Source organism: Phocoena sinus, chromosome 13 (assembly GCF_008692025.1).
Source record: "Phocoena sinus isolate mPhoSin1 chromosome 13, mPhoSin1.pri, whole genome shotgun sequence".
Lineage (NCBI taxonomy): Eukaryota > Metazoa > Chordata > Mammalia > Artiodactyla > Phocoenidae > Phocoena > Phocoena sinus.
In genome coordinates, this window is record NC_045775.1 from 24,488,842 (window position 1) to 24,504,581 (window position 15,740).

Genomic DNA, 15,740 nt, shown 5'->3' on the forward strand with positions numbered 1-15,740 from the left:
CTTCTAACCCCCAGCAGAAATTCAAAATCCTTTGGAACACTATTTTTCCCATGATTAAGCAATTAGCTAAAACTACTGGTTCCGTTTTTCCCATAGGTCGCTTTTCCTGCTCCCTGCTGGGCTTCTGGCTCTCTCGTTCAGCTCTGCAGCTCTGGCCTTTGGACTTCCGTAGTGAGTGAAGGATATAGTGCTGGACCTCCCGTTTCCTGGATTCCAACTATTTCTCCATCTTCGTTTATGTCCTTGGAGTTTTCATGTTATTGTCCTAGTTGGATACATTTCTCTTTAAAAGCTAGCTCTGGAAAGCTGCACACCCTAGGGGTGAAAGGTGCCTGGTAATCACCAGGTGTATGTTTGCCAAAGGAGGTGGGGAGTTTTCCTAACACCAGAGGCAAATCCAGACTCTCAGCTCTCAGAAAGAATTTCTTTGGTCTGAAGGCTGGAGAGATGGATTTATTAGGATAGAAGCAGACTCACTCTTGTGAAAACTGCTGTTGGTAAATCAGCAGAAACAGGGCCACCGCTGCCCATATTTCACCCTCATGCAGAGTAGGAGGAGGTGGCCCCTTCCTCCAGACACTTTATTTATGCCTAGTGGGAAACTGTTCTAAACGCTAACTTTGTTAGAATAAGGCACTTTACTGCCATATTGACAGTAGATCAACGTGAATGTAGATGACATCAGCTAGACAAACTCTCAGCAGGGTGTGACTTGCAGTGTACGAAACCTCTAGACTCTGAAATCAGTTAAGATCAACATAGCCTCAAATGTCCAAGGACCACACACCAAAGCACAGAGTATTAGCATTCCTTAAAGTAAGAATTCAATATTTTAAAATAATTTTAACATAAACATGGCCCCCAGTGTGACAACCGAAGTGTGTGCTTTGTTCAAAAGAAACAGATATGATGAGAGGGGAGGAAGAGGAGTTGTCCGGTCGGTTTTAATATCGTAGTTTACTAAGTTAGAGGAGAGCAGATGGGATGAAGATGAGAGAGAGGAACAGAAATGTTCTCACAATGGGAGTACACCCCAGCTTTCCTGGTGAGTCCAAGGGCAGGTAGAAGCTTCTTGTACACAGTTTGTAGGAAGCAGCCCAGAATGGGTAGACTGGAGAGGAGCTTCAGCAACCCCAAGTCTCTGGGGAGAAGCTCACATAGCTCATCTGATAAGGCCTTCCCTAGTTCCCGTGACTGCTTCCTGGCACGGAGGACCAAATGAGCAAGGTGAGGGAATCCGCCTCTGGATTGAGTGTTGGCCAACAGTGAACCCGGGAGTGATGGGAATCCTGGAAGAAAGTAACTTTGACTTTGTAATAGCAGGGTAAGGGAATGTTGGCCAGAGTTGAAATGTTCCTGAGACTTAGGAAAGCAGATTTCAAAAGAGTGAGAGGATCAATGGGTTAGACGATAGCCTTTATAAAAGAATATAGGTCATGATGTATTGGAGACTATAACAAGATAATGTTAACTATCTGCTCTCCAGTAATCCCAATGGGCAAGAAAATAGAAATAGCTGAAATAGCAGGAAGATGTGGGTTTAAGACAATGTTGACAATTTTAACAATGTTTACACCCCATTTACAGAAGTTGGGATGAGAACAAAACAAAGGAAGACACAAAGCTGAAAGGACAATTTCTTTCAGTCATTTTGGAAATCGTTACTGAGTGGTTTCTCCACGTGCTAAGGAGATAGCAACAAATAAGACATACCTAGGCTTACAGCGTAGCAGGGAATACAGACATCAAGACAGTAATTAAAAGCATGCTGATTTAGCAAACTACAAATACAGGGGAACTTCCTCAACTTGACAAATGGTATCTACAAAAACCCCAGAGCGGGACTTCCCTGGCGGTCCAGTGGTTAAGACTCTGCACTTCAACTGCAGGAGGTGCAGGTTCCATCCCTGGTCAGGGAACTAAGACCCCACATGCTGTGTGGTGCAGCCAAAACAAAAAAACAAAACCCACAGCTAACATATACTTATCGGTGAAAGACTTGGGAGTTCTCTCCCAAGATCAGGAACACAAGAATGTCTGCTTTCTCCACCTCTACTCAGCATTGTATTAGAAGTTCTAGCCAGGACAGTTAGACAAGAAAAGTAAATAAAAGTCATCCAGATTGGAATGGAGAAAATAAAACTATCTCCATTTGCAGATGACATGATTTTATATACATAAAACCTAAGGAATCCCCTAAAAAACTATTAGAACTAAGAAATAAGTTCAGAAAGGTGGCCGAACATACAAAAATCAATTTTACTTCTATACATTAGCAATGAGTAAGCTAAGAGTGAAATTATGTATAATAGCATCAAATTGAATAAAATGCTTAGGAGTAAATTTAACAAAGGAAGTGCAGGACTTCTACACTGAAAACCACAAAATGTTGTTGAAAGAAACTAAACAAGATCTAAAAATAATGGAGAGACATCTCATGTTCATGGATCAGAAAATGTTATGTTGTGAAGATGGCAATACTCCCCAAATTGATCTACAGATTTATGTGATTGCCATAAAAATCCCAGCTGCCTTTATTTTCTGCAGAGTTTGTCAAGCTGACCCTAAAATTCATATGTAAATGCAAGGAACTCAGTCACCAAAACAATCTTGAGAAAGAAAACCAAGTTGGAAGACTCACATTTCCTGATTTCAAAACATACTACAAAACTATAGTAATCAACAGAGTGTGGTACTGTCAAAAGGATAGACATTAAGATAATGGGATAGAATTTAAAGTTCAGGAATAAATCCTTACATTATGATAAACTGGTTTTTGGAAAGGGTGCCAAAACAATAAAATGGGGCAAATAATAGTCTCTTTAATAAATGGTGCTGGGACAACTGGATATACAGGAAAAGAATGAAGTTGGACCCCCTACATCACACCATATACAAAAATTACCTCAGAATGGATCAGAGACCTAAATGTAAGAGCTAAACTATAAAACTCTTAGGAGAAAAACATAGGAGTAAATATTCATGATCTTGGGTTAGACAATGATTTCTTAGATACAATACCAAAAGTGTGACAAAAGAAAAAATAGATAAGCTGGATTTCATCGAAATTAAAAACACTGAAAATGATATCATCAAGAAACTTAAGACAACCTGCAGAATGGGAGAAAATTTTTGCAAATCACATAGATGATAAGGGACTGGTAACTAGAATATATATATAAAGAACTCTTACAACTCAGCAACAAAATGATAAATAACCCAGTTTTAAAAACAGACAAAGGATTTGAACAGACATTTCTCCAAAGAAGATATACAAATGGCCGATAAACAACAAAAAAGTACTCAACATCATGAGCTATCAGGGAACTGCAAATCAAAACCACAATGAGATATAACGTCATACCCTCTAGGACGGCTATAATAAAAAAGACAATGAAAAGTGTTGGCGAGATGAAGGAAATTGAAGATGATTTAAAGAAATGGAAAGATATCCCATGCTCTTGTATTAGAAGAATTAATATTATTTAAATGACCACACTACCCAAAGCAATCTACAGATTTAATGCAATCCCTATCAAACTACCCAGAACATTTTTTACAGAAGTAGAACAAATAATCCTAAAATTTATATGGAACCACAAAAGACCCCAAATTGCTAAAGCAATCCCGAGAAAAAAGAATAAACCTGGAGGTATAACCCTTCCAGACTTTAGACAGTACTACAAAGCTACAATAATCGAAGCAGCATGTTATTGGCACAAAAACAGACACATAGATCAATGGAACGGAAGAGAGAGCCCAGAAATAAACCCACATACCTATGGTAAATTAACCTATGACAAAGGAGGCAAGAATATACAATGGAGAAAAGACAGGCTCTTCAACAACTAGCACTGGGAAAACTGGACAGCCACATGTAAAACAATGAGGTTAGAACATTCACTCACATAAAACTCTGAGAAGAGAACATAGCCAGAATACTCTTTTACATAAATCATAGGAATATTTTCTTGGATCAGTCTCCTAAGGTAAAATAAATAAAAGCAAAAATAAATACGTTTGCATAGCAAAGGAAATGAAAAGATAACCTATGGAATGGAAAAAATATTTGCAAATGATGCGAATGACAAGTGGTTAATATCCAAAATATACAAACAGCTCATACAACTCAATATAAAAAATAGGCAGAAGACTTCAATAGACATTTTTCTAAACAAGACATACAGATGACAAATAGGCACATGAAAAGCCACTCAACATTGCTAATTATTAGAGAAATGCAAATCAAAACCACAATGAGGTATCACCTCACACCTGTCATAATGGCTGTCATCAAAAAGTCTACAAATAACAAATGTTGGAGAGGGTGTGGAGAAAAGGGAACCCTTATACACTGTTGGTGGGAATGTAAATTGGTACAGCCACTATGGAGAACAGTATGGAGGTTCCTCAAAAAACTGAAGATAGAACTACCATATGCTCTAGAAATTCCACTCCTGGGTATATATCCAGAAAAAATTAAAACTAACTCAAAAAGATTCATGCACTACAATGTTCATAGCAGCACTATTTACAATAGCTGAGACATGGAAGCAATCTAAGTGCCCATGAGCAGATGACTGGCTTAAGAAGGTGTGGTATAGATACAATGGAATATTACTCAGCCATAAAAAAGAAGGAAATTCTGCCATTTGAAGCCATGTGGATGGACCTAGAGAATATTATGCTTAGTGAAATAAGTCAGACAGAGAAAGACAAACACTATATGATATTGCTTATATGTGAAATCTAAAAAATAATATAAATGTATGTATATGCAAAACAGAAACAGACTCACAGACATAGAGTCTGTGGTTACAAACTTGTGCTTACCAAAGGGAAGCGGGAAGTGGGGAGGGACAAATTAGGGGTATGGGATTAACAGGTAAAAACTACTATATACAAAATAGATAGGCAACAAGGATACACTGTATAGTACAAGGATTTATACCCATTATCTTGTAATAACCTCTAATGGAATATAATCTGCAAAAATACTGAATCACTATGCTGTACACCTGAAACTAACACAGTATCGTAAATCAAGTATACTTTAATAAAAAAAGTGTTGCCGATAATGTGGAGAAATTGGAACTCTCATTTACTGCTGGTAGGAATGTAAAGCGGTGTAGCTGCTTTGGAAGACAGTTTGACGGTTGCTCAAAATGTTATACATCAAGTTACCACATGATCCAGCAATTCCATTTCTAAGTATACAAATGAAATGAAAACATGCATCCACGCAAAAACTTCTGCACGAACATTCATAGCAGGATTAGCTACAATAGTCAAAAAGTAGAATCTACCTAAGTGCCCGTCAACTGATGATGGATGAATAAAATACGGTATACCTACAAGATGAAAATATTATTTGGCACTAAAAAGGAATGAAGTACTAATTCATGCTACCACCTGGATGAACCCTGAAAATATTATGTTAAGTGAAAGAAGTCAGTCACAAAAGACCACCTATTGCATGATTCCAATGATATAAAATGTCCAGAATAGGCAAATCTATAGATTCAGAAGTACATTAGTGGTCACCTAGGACTAAAGGGATGAGGCAAAAATAGGACTTGACTGCTAATGAGCATGGAGTTTCTTTTTGTGGTGACGAAAAATGTTCTAAACTTACATTGTAGTGATGGTTGCCAAGCTCTGTGACTATGCTGAAAACCACTGAGCTGTATACCTTAAATGGGTAAACTGTATGCTATGTGAATTATATTTCAATAAGGCTCTACAAAAAAAAAAAAAGGAAGGAGTGAGCCACAGCAACAAAACAGTGTTTTGAATGTTATGATTGGGGAAGTGGTTTACACGAATAAATAATATGGAAACCCAGTGGGGCCAAGACATGAAGGATCAAGAATGAGGTGACTAACCCAGGGCTGGGCAGACAGTAAGGGCAAAGGGCAAGGTTGGGAAAAGAATGAAACACTGAAGGAAATAAAGATATCTGATAAGGGGTTAATATCCAAAATATATAAAGAACTCATATGACTCAATAGAAAAAAATCCCAATCTGATTTAAAAATGGGCAGAGGATCTGAATAGACGTTTTCCCAAAGAAGACATACAGATGGCCAACAGGCACATGAAAAGGTGCTCAACATCACTAATCATCAGGGAAAGGCAAATCAAAACCCCAATGAAGTGTCACCTCACACCCGGTAGAATGAGTATCATCAAAAAGACAAGTGTTGGTGAGGAGGTGGAGAAAGGGAACCTTTGTGCACTGTTGGTGGGAATGTAAATTGGTGCAGCCACTATGGCAAACTGTATGGAGTTTCCTTAAAAAATCTGTAATAGGCTCTGGGTGTCTGCTCTCCAGAGGACACCAAACCAACTCTTAGTACCATCGGACACACCCACCACTGGAGTGGGCACAGCATGCCACCTTTTACTTGTGTCAAGGAAGACTGTGAGCTGTGGGTCTTGCCCTCAGAGGAGGGCCTCCGTGACCAGCTGCCTGCACACTGTCCGCTGACTGCCCAGCTGGTGATGTCCCTCTACCTTGAAGTCTCGCTCAGTCCATCCAAAGTACTCCATGTGAACGATGACCTCATCAAGAGCCCACAACACCGGACAGCAACTCCTAATCATTGAAGACTCAGCTCCTAGGCTGTCTCCTAGAGAGACATCACAACTTCCAGGCCAACTTAGTTGTACCATCATCTTTGTGCAAACTTCTGTGTTAGCTTTCACTACAGAGTATTGCAATTGATCTATTATATTCAGTATTTACATTTCTGTCTCTTTCACTCCATAGCAAGACCCTCCAGGGCAATGACCGAGTTTGATTTCCCTAAAGACCTGTATGTTCAGCTGTCTATGGGAGATCTCCATATGGGTGTCCCACAAGCACATCACCATATCCAAAGCTGAACTCATCTGGACACCCCTTAGTGTCCGTACAGCACCCAAGCCTCTTTCATTGCATCTTGTATATTAGAGTGTAGTTTCCTATTACAGAACTACCTCTCCCACTAGACAGAGAGGAACTGAGGGCAGAAACCACGCGAATTTCATTTATCTCTGTATCCCTGGAGCCCAGCACAGTGTCTCTCATATAGGTGTTATTCAATAAACGGTCACTTAATTGAAAAAAAATTAATAATAGAACTATCATATGATCCAACAATTCTACTTCTGGGTATTTATCCAAAGAAAATAAAAACACTAACTCGGAAAGATACAGACACCTTCCTGTTCATTGCCACATTATTTACAGTAGCCAAGACACAGAAACAACCTACTGATACATGTCCATCAATAGACGAATGGATAAAGAAAATGTGGTATACATATATACATACAACAGAATATTATTCAGCCATAAAGAAGAAGAAAGCCCTGCCATTAGTGACAACATGGATGAACCTTGAGGGTATTATGCTAAGTGAAATAAGTCAGAGAGAGAAATACTGTATGATTTCACTTACATGTGGAATCTAATTAAAAAAAGCACAACTGAATTCATAGATACAGAGAACAAAGTGCTTGCCACTGGTGGGAGGTAAGGGGGTTGGTCAAAATGGGTGAAGGTGGTCCAAAGGTGCAAACCTTCAGTTATAAGATACAGAGGTCTAGGGGCGGTTAACATACAGCACGGTGACTATACTGTGTTCTAGATTTGCAAGATGCTAAGAGAGTAGATTGTAAAAGTTCTCATCACAAGAAAAAAAATTGTAACTATGTGAGGTGATAACCAAACTTATCATGGTAATTGTTTCACAATACATACATACATCAAAGCATTATGTTGTACGCCTAAAATGAACACAGTGTTAAATGTCAATTATATCTCAATAAAAAGAAAATTTAAAAAGAATTCTAAATCCCTCCCTCATAACCTCCAGGCCACACTCTTTCATGGATGCCCCCTGTTCTACATGACTTGGATGAAATCTGCAGCATTGACCTTGAAACTCATGGGCCAAGCAGCTGAGCCTTGGCTCACATAGAAAAGGGCTCTGTAATCTCTGGGGAGGCTGCCCCCAGGGAGAGAGTCTTGTGTGCAGTTCCTGGAGGGGAAGATGCGTTGTGCCCCTGGGAGGAAATGATTCTAAAGCTATGTCGTCTTATCTGGGCTCTGGGGTCTGCTCTCCTCCTGGCTTCAGTTGTACATCACCAGGTTCATCCAGTGAGAAATAAGCATCCTCGTTACAACACAACTTTAAACTAGTTAGCTTAACACAGAGCAGGGCAAATGGTACCCTCTTCCCTTGAAAGATCTCAGTCTAGTCTCATCAACCTTTTCCAGCTAATTCCAACCCAAGCAGGAGGCCTCGGCCCTCTATTACAGCATATCTTCCGCTGCTCCCTGAATAGCCGGGCACTGAGAGGGACAGCTGAGGTCAACCAGCTGGCTGGGTCAGGAGGCTCTTTCTAAAAACTCACTGGGAGTAAGTTTAATGTACAGTGAGCTCATGGGGCTTCCCTGGTGGCACAGTGGTTAGGAATCCACCTGCCAATGCAGGGGACACGGGTTCAAGCCCTGATCCAGGAAGATCCTGCATGTTGCGGAGCAACTAAGCCCGTGCGCCACAACTACTGAGCCTGCGCTCTAGAGCCCGCAAGCCACAACTACCGAGCCCGCGTGCCTACAGCCCGTGCTCTGCAGCATGAGAAGCCACCGCAGTGAGAAGCCAGCGCGCCACAACGAAGACCCAACGCAGCCAAAAATAAATAAATAAAATAAATAAATTAAAAAAAACAGCGAGCTCCGCAGGTGTTCCTTAGTTCCCTCCTGGATTTATGACTTCCACACAATCCTCTGCTTTATTAAGCTATTGGAAGAAATAAAATCTGTCTGCCAGGATCCTAAAGCAGCCTTGGCAGCCAGCAATATATAAAGGCAGTAATTGGAGGCAGGGGGCCGGCAGCTTGGCGGGCCTTTGACAGACTGTTCAATAACCTCAGGGAGAGAAATGCCCCCTGGAATCAGGTGAGGGGAGGTAGCCTGGGGTTGTGCCCTGTCTCTGTGAGGGGAAGGTACCTCACCTCCATTTCTCTCAGGTAGAGTCCTTTTCCGTCCTTGGAGAGGTTCTGGAACGCTTCTAGGGTAAAGAGGAGGAGAAGAATCAGGACAGGCCTGGGCCCACGTGTGATGAAAGCCAACGTGGTGATTCTGTGTGAAGGCCTGGAGTGTGCTCGGCCTCCCCTCCATTTCTCTTTCTAGTCAAACTCTACACCCGTGGCTCAGGCTCAGCCCTCAAAACAGCCCCCTGACTGCTCTGCCCCACACGCCCCTGCCCGCTGCAGCTTCCTTACACTTTGTACTCTCCACACTCGGCTGTGGGGATGCGGGGCTTGTTTTAGCAGGTATCTCGGGGCACCTCCCTTGTCCAGCTGCGAATTCTCTGGAGCAAGACTGTACCTCTGGCTTCTCCTTTACCCTCCCAGCGTTCTGCTCTCTCCACCTTGTTAATCGCCTGCCTCAGAGCTGTGGGGTTAGTGCCACATGGCAGGGGCGGTGCAAGGATGTGAGCGTAGGCCAGATCCCACTTCGACCTCAACCACAACAGCTCCATTTAGAGCTATATTGTGGCTTGGGGTTTCATGTGAAATGTCATTTAAAACAAAGGGGTGTGCTGCTAAAAAGTGTCAAAACCTCTGGCCTACACAGCTGGATTTCTGAGGCCTTGGTCGGGGGGGACCTACTGCTCCCACCTACTCGCTGTGTGTGCAATCCTTCAGCAGGGATCAAACCCTTCGTTGCATGGCTAAAGAGTAGGTTTAAACCATAAACACAATCTGGAGAGGGGCCGCAGCGATTTAACCTGGTTCCTGAGAGATGCGCTAGTAGGGTGATGAGGAAATGAGCCATCTGGGGTGGGGGAATGTCCTGGGGAGAAAAGGGTGCAGAAGGGAGGTTGGGGACTCCAGGCAACTACACCATCACACAGGCTAACGTTGGCTCTGTCCCTTGGGACGAGCCCAGGCCTGGGGCTGGAGCGCATTCCTGGTCCCCTCCTGTGTTCTTTGTGAAGGTCTCCAGGATGGCCCCAGGATGACACTTGTCATGGCTTCAAGCCGCATCAGGACGCAGACCAGGCTGGGGAAGCTGACCCTGCCTGTGCTGTCACTATAGCGGAGTCTCATGAGATCCAGCCGCTTATTGGTGATGGAGATCCCTGCAAGGAAGTCTGGGACACAGGGGGAGCCAGTGAGCAGGGAGGAGGTCAGGAGTTGGGGTGGTCCTGTCCTCAGAGCGGAGAGCTCAGGTGGTGGCCTCAGGTGGACGGGAGAGAGCTCCCTCGCCCTCTTCGAGTCCTGTGATTGTGCAGGTCTAGTTGTGAGCTCCAGGGGGGCACTGACCACAGAACCACAATGGCAGACTGAAAATCAGGGGGGCCTGTGCACCCCGGTGAGCCATCAGAACACTGTAAACCAAACCATCCATCAAGGGGACAAGCCTGGTGGCCTGTGGGCCCCATACAGCCAGAGACATGTTCGGTTTCTCCTGCAGAGCTCATAAAATGTGAATTTGAATGCCTTTAGCTAGGGCATGCCTCTGCAGCTTGCATGTTCTCAAACTGCCCCCTCAGATCACATCAGCTCTGTTGCCCCTTTCAGTTACCGGACTGGCCCCTGCCAGCTTTTCGGCCAAATTCCAACTATTCTCTTTCTCCCTTTTATTATTCTGGAGTCATTAGTGAGGTTCTCCTTTAAAGGTTTCGTCTTTCACTGGCCATTCAGTGGTTCTCAGAGTGTGATTCCCCAGACCTGGAGCTTTGGCTTCACTAGGGAACTTGTCAGAAGTACAAATTCTTGAGCCCCACCCCAGTCCCCCTGAAGCAGAAACTTTGGGCAGGTGGTGAGGCTCACCAATCTGCACTTTCACAAGCCCCCAGGGGTCCTGACTCAGGCTCAAGTGTGAGAACCACAGCCCTCGGCTGTGAAAAGTAAGGCGAGGATAGAGGCTGAGGCGGGGTGCGGGCAGCAGCTCAGGTTTCTACCCGCTCAACAGGCTGAGAGCCCCCGGGACGGAGACCCGTGGAGGCTGCCCTTCCAGGAGGGGACCTGTTGGAGCCTGATTTTATATTGTATTCAGGAAGGTGGCAGTTTCCTGACCTAACCTTTTTGTGAGCCATTTCCCCCATGGGTACAGTGAGGATAACGATTCCTGTCCTTCCCAAGTCCCAGAGCTGTTGAGACAATCAAATGAGGTGACGTGAGCGCAAGTTGTTGCTGAAATATGAAGCATCTGCGCCCTGCGCCGTTATTATCATTCTCCCAGGACTGAAAGCTCTTGCCTCCTTGAAGCAGACAGAGGCCATTTGATTTCACTTAGCCCCAGACCCTCTGTAAAGAGAGCGCATCAGCCCACCTGTGGGTATTTAACCCTGATGGCCCGGATGCCGAGATGGAAGCATCTTCAAGGCAAGCTAGATTTCTGGTAGGGGACCAACCATGCGGGGTCATTTCTACACAATTAGAGCTGTGCTGGGGAGAGAAGGCAATCAGGAGAATTAACTGGCAGGCGAGAACTCAGGTGGGGGAGGGTGGAGTCTGCGTCCGGAGCCAGGAAGCTCACAGACCCAGTGTAAAGCAGGGGAGGGCACAAACTGTGTGCTCTGCTCTCTCCCCGCCATGCCCGGCACCTCTCTACCAGCCTTGCCTATAGCATGCTGGGGACGAGGGCAACACACACACACACACACACACACACACACACACACACACACGTCATCACGGCTCAAAGGGTCGCCGGCTTTACCTGTGTCCTTTATGGCCTTCCACAAATCCGAGCTCGGGAAAACTCCAGAGTTCTTCCAGGAGTTTTGGGAAACACTCTGATATGGGAGAAAAAGCAAGAAGCCCGTGTGAGCCCAGTGTCCACCTGGGAGAGGATGTCCTGAGTACCTGGGTAGAGGGAGGTCCCGATAAATCTCGTTCCCAGCCCTGGAGGCTGCTTCACTAAAACACGGGTGGGCCCAGCTCAGAGGTCGGCAGGGTGCATGGCTGAGGCCGGGGCTGGGGAATGGGCTCTGCTTGGGGTCCCTCTCCCAGGCCCGCACCTTCCCCCCGCTCCCCCGACCTGCTCTCCTTCCTCTTCCTCACCTCCTAGACTGGGCTCCTGCCGCCCGGGAGGCTTCCTGCCTTCCAGGGAGGTAGAGAGCTCTCTAGAGGTTGCCTAGGGTGGGGTTAATAGCACAGACATTACAACCAAATCGCTGAGTATAAATCCTAGCTTGACTATTACCAGCTGTGTAACCTGGGTCAAGTGACCTAACCTTTCTAGGCCTCAGTTTCCCCCTCTGTAGCACAGGGCCAATTACAGTACCTACCTCATAGGTTCGTTGCAAGGAGTAAATGAGCACATCTTTATAAAGCGTTTAGGAGCGTGCCTTGCACGATAGTGAGTGCTGTGTAGGCAGCACTGAAGGTACGTGAGAACTGCGCCTGGGACCAAGCACGGCCGTGGTGTGGAGTCACCTGAACGCCCCGATTTTGTACAGGGCGGCTCTCCGTTTGCCAGAGACTTTTCTCCCTCCCCCTAATTCTCACTCGAACCCTCAGGCTCCTCCTGCTTCCCAGGTGAGGACACAGTGGGGTGAGTAACTTGCCTTGAATGGAGCAGGCAGGCACCGAAGGACTGAACCCGGGACTCCTAACGTTGGCCTATGCTCAGCTGCTGCCCAGGAGCTGTTTTAAAGCAAAATACTCCCAAGCAGGTGTGCAGCTGAGGCAGCTCGTGGGAGCCGATTACTGGGAAATAGCGGCTTGACAACTTTTTTCTGGCCTTAGTTGGCTTTTGTGAGTTCAGAGGCCTAGCGTGTTTTCAATTAGGTACGGACTCATTCATTCAGTCACGCATTCGTTCGGTCATTTGTTCAGCACTCTTGAGTGCCTTCTGTGTGCTGGACACTGTGGAAGGCCCTGGGAAAAAGGATGAATATGAGGGATCCCTGCCCGGGAGGACCCTGCAATCTAATGGGAGGACTGTCGGCCATTGCAGTGCCTGGTGAGAAACCAAATGATTCCAATCAGGGATTAGGTGATATAAATAAATAATATGTAAATAGAAAGTGTTTTTATTTTATTGTTGTGGGTTCAAGTGTTAGGAGCTGAAGGGGGACTCGCTGGGTCTTGGGGGGGCGGGCAAGGCCCCCAGGAGAGGCCCCTCAGGGAAGGGGTTTTGGGGCTGGACCCGCAGGCTGGGTGGGCATCAGGTAGGCTCTGAGTGCAGGGACGGAAGAACAAGGAGTCTCAGAGCTGGGGTCCGATGGAGTCAGTGGGATGAGGGTAAGGGCTTCTCCTGGACTCCAAAGTGGGTCCCAACTCAGAGGATCTTACGTATAGCTGATGAGTTTCGACTTTTTTTTTTTTGCAATATGCGAGCCTCTCACTGTTGCGGCCTCTCCCGTTGCGAAGCACAGGCTCCGGACACGCAGGCTCAGTGGCTATGGCTCACGTGCCCAGCCGCTCCGCGGCATGTGGGATCTTCCCGGACTGGGACACGAACCCGTGTCCCCTGCATTGGCAGGCGGACTCTCAAGCACTGCACCACCAGGGAAGCCCTGAGTTTCAACTTTGTCCTGAGAACAACAGTGAGGCCACACTGAGGCCACAGACCACAACTGTGATTCTGATGTATGTCCTGGAAGACGGAGGGGAAGGGGATGAGGTGAACTGGTAGGGGATGCTGCAGTGGGCCCGGGGAGCAATGAGGAGAGCAGTGCTAGCTGGCAGTTTTAGCTACAGTCACTGTGACCCGTTTCTCCTCCAGCCTCCTAGAGCGGTCCTCAGCCTGCCACCTGACCGGGCATTGCCTCGTTCCTTCTAGTGGTGCAGGTACAGATCCCCAAGCAAAACAGGGGCCCTCCTTGAGGATGGGGGTGAGTCTCCTCTCCTTTCATAGCCCTCAACCCTGGTGTAGGATCGGGCTACCCTGTAAACATATGCTAAACCAGACAGAATAAGAGTGCTAGTCAAAAGGGAACACGCAGGTACCTGGCAGTGGACAAGACGGCTCCACAGCCTTGAAAACTCCTCTTGGTCAAGCCGTCCGTTCACCTTCAGCTGGTGGGCAGTTAAGAGTCAAGCAGTCCTTCGTGCAGTGAGCAGAGAGCAGCCCCAGCCACCAACTAGTAGCACAGTCAGTCCAGCGTCACCTGGATGTGGCCCTACACCAGCTGGCTTAGATTTATTTCACAGGGAAAACAATCAATTGGAAGGAGAAGGCGGCCCTGAGAAAGGAGAGCCAACATCACATGCGCCCAGGGGAAGAGAGCGAGCCCCAAACACAGCCTTCACCAGTTGGGGTGGGGGCCCTGGCAGGGGGGAGTGGGGAGCAGCTGGGGGGAGGAGAGCGCCTTGCAACTCCAGAGGCAGCATGAGAGGTGAGTGTACCCGCTAAGTGTGCGCCAGTGGATGGACCACGTTCTGTGTATTCAAGTCAGCCCTGGTCACTCCATACGATGGGTTTAATGAAAACTAATGAAAAGAATGGATCTCTGAGGCACTGGAGGGGAGCTGGTGGGTGAGCAACAGGAAGGGTAGAAAAGACCTGTCTGCTTTGCAGGGGTCCTGCAGACATGACCTCCCCTAGGGTTGCCTGCCCCAGGATGTGGGGTTGCCGAGGGCCATTGGACTCATCCTCAGGCATGAGCAGTGTCTCTGGGTGATTCCAAGCCACAGCCAGCAGAGACAGGGCCTGACGGATGATTTCATCAGGACGGCCTCTTGTTTGACAATGGCTGGCTTCACATCCCCAGTCGAGCCTTGTTAAGAGTGAAAGAGCCGGGGGATCCGTGTCACCCCAGGGAGACCGTGCACACCCGAGGGAAGAGCTGCCAGGCAACAGCTGGGGGATACGCCCATGAGGAGCCAGAGGGGAGATGGGGCGGGCAGGGGAGAAACGGCTCAGGGGAGAGTGGAAGTCAGGACGGGAGGCAGGAGACCCGGGGCTGGGTCCCAGCCCTGCCACTTGTGGCCACGGAACGTGGGCAGGTCAGTGCACTGTCCCAGCCCAGTCTCATCTACGAGTGCAGCACGATAGTAATAATGGGGTGTTAAGTGCCGTGCGGACTGAAGAGTCTTCTGCAAGGTTGGTGGCTGTTATCTTTATTGAACTGGGGGCTTGCTAAGCAAGGAATTTAAATAGCGAGGACTCCTGCAGTGGTAAGGAGAGGGGTGTAAGGAACATAGTTCCCACTGGTGCTACAAGGAGGCAGTGAAGAATAATGTTAGAACATAGGCTTCGGAGGCTGAAAACTCCCACTGCAAATCCAGACACAAATTCTGACTAGGTGTGTGATCTGGGCTGAACCCTTGTTTCTTCCATTGGATCATGGGACAATACTTCTTATATCACAGGGGTTATTGCAAGAATTACGAGGAAAAAAATATATGTCAGTACAGCTCTTGGCACGCAGTAGACGTCTGATAGGTGGTAAGTTTGGTTATCGTTGCTGTGGCGGTTCTGGAGGGCAAGTTGGTGCAGAATCCCCAGGAGCCCAGGCTCTTCGGTGAGCCCTCAGAACCAAGAAAGAAAATAATGAGGGTGAGAAAAGTGTTCCCCAGTGTCCTAAATAGACCCCTGGGGAAGCCCAAGGAGCAGACAGGCTCTTAGAGCTGGGGGAGGGGGGATGACTGCAAAGGATACATCCGTCAGAGCCACAATGCTCCGGCACTCATCCAAAGAGAATGTGTCCCCTGGAGGTCCTGAGGGGGAGAACAGGAAGGACTGAAATGTCAGAGAGGGGGCATAGGACTGGCGTGGCCATGGG

General features: G+C 46.7%; 1 protein-coding gene across 1 annotated transcript in view; it reads right to left on the reverse strand.

The window, feature by feature from the left end:
• CAPN13 (calpain 13) overlaps positions 1–15,740 on the reverse strand; it is a 99,345-nt gene that overhangs the window by 13,098 nt on the left and 70,507 nt on the right. Inside the window, 5 exon segments of the mRNA XM_032652236.1 lie at positions 9,007–9,062; positions 10,023–10,151; positions 11,726–11,801; positions 13,963–14,031; positions 15,617–15,675. Coding sequence (XP_032508127.1) covers positions 9,007–9,062; positions 10,023–10,151; positions 11,726–11,801; positions 13,963–14,031; positions 15,617–15,675 — 389 coding nt within the window.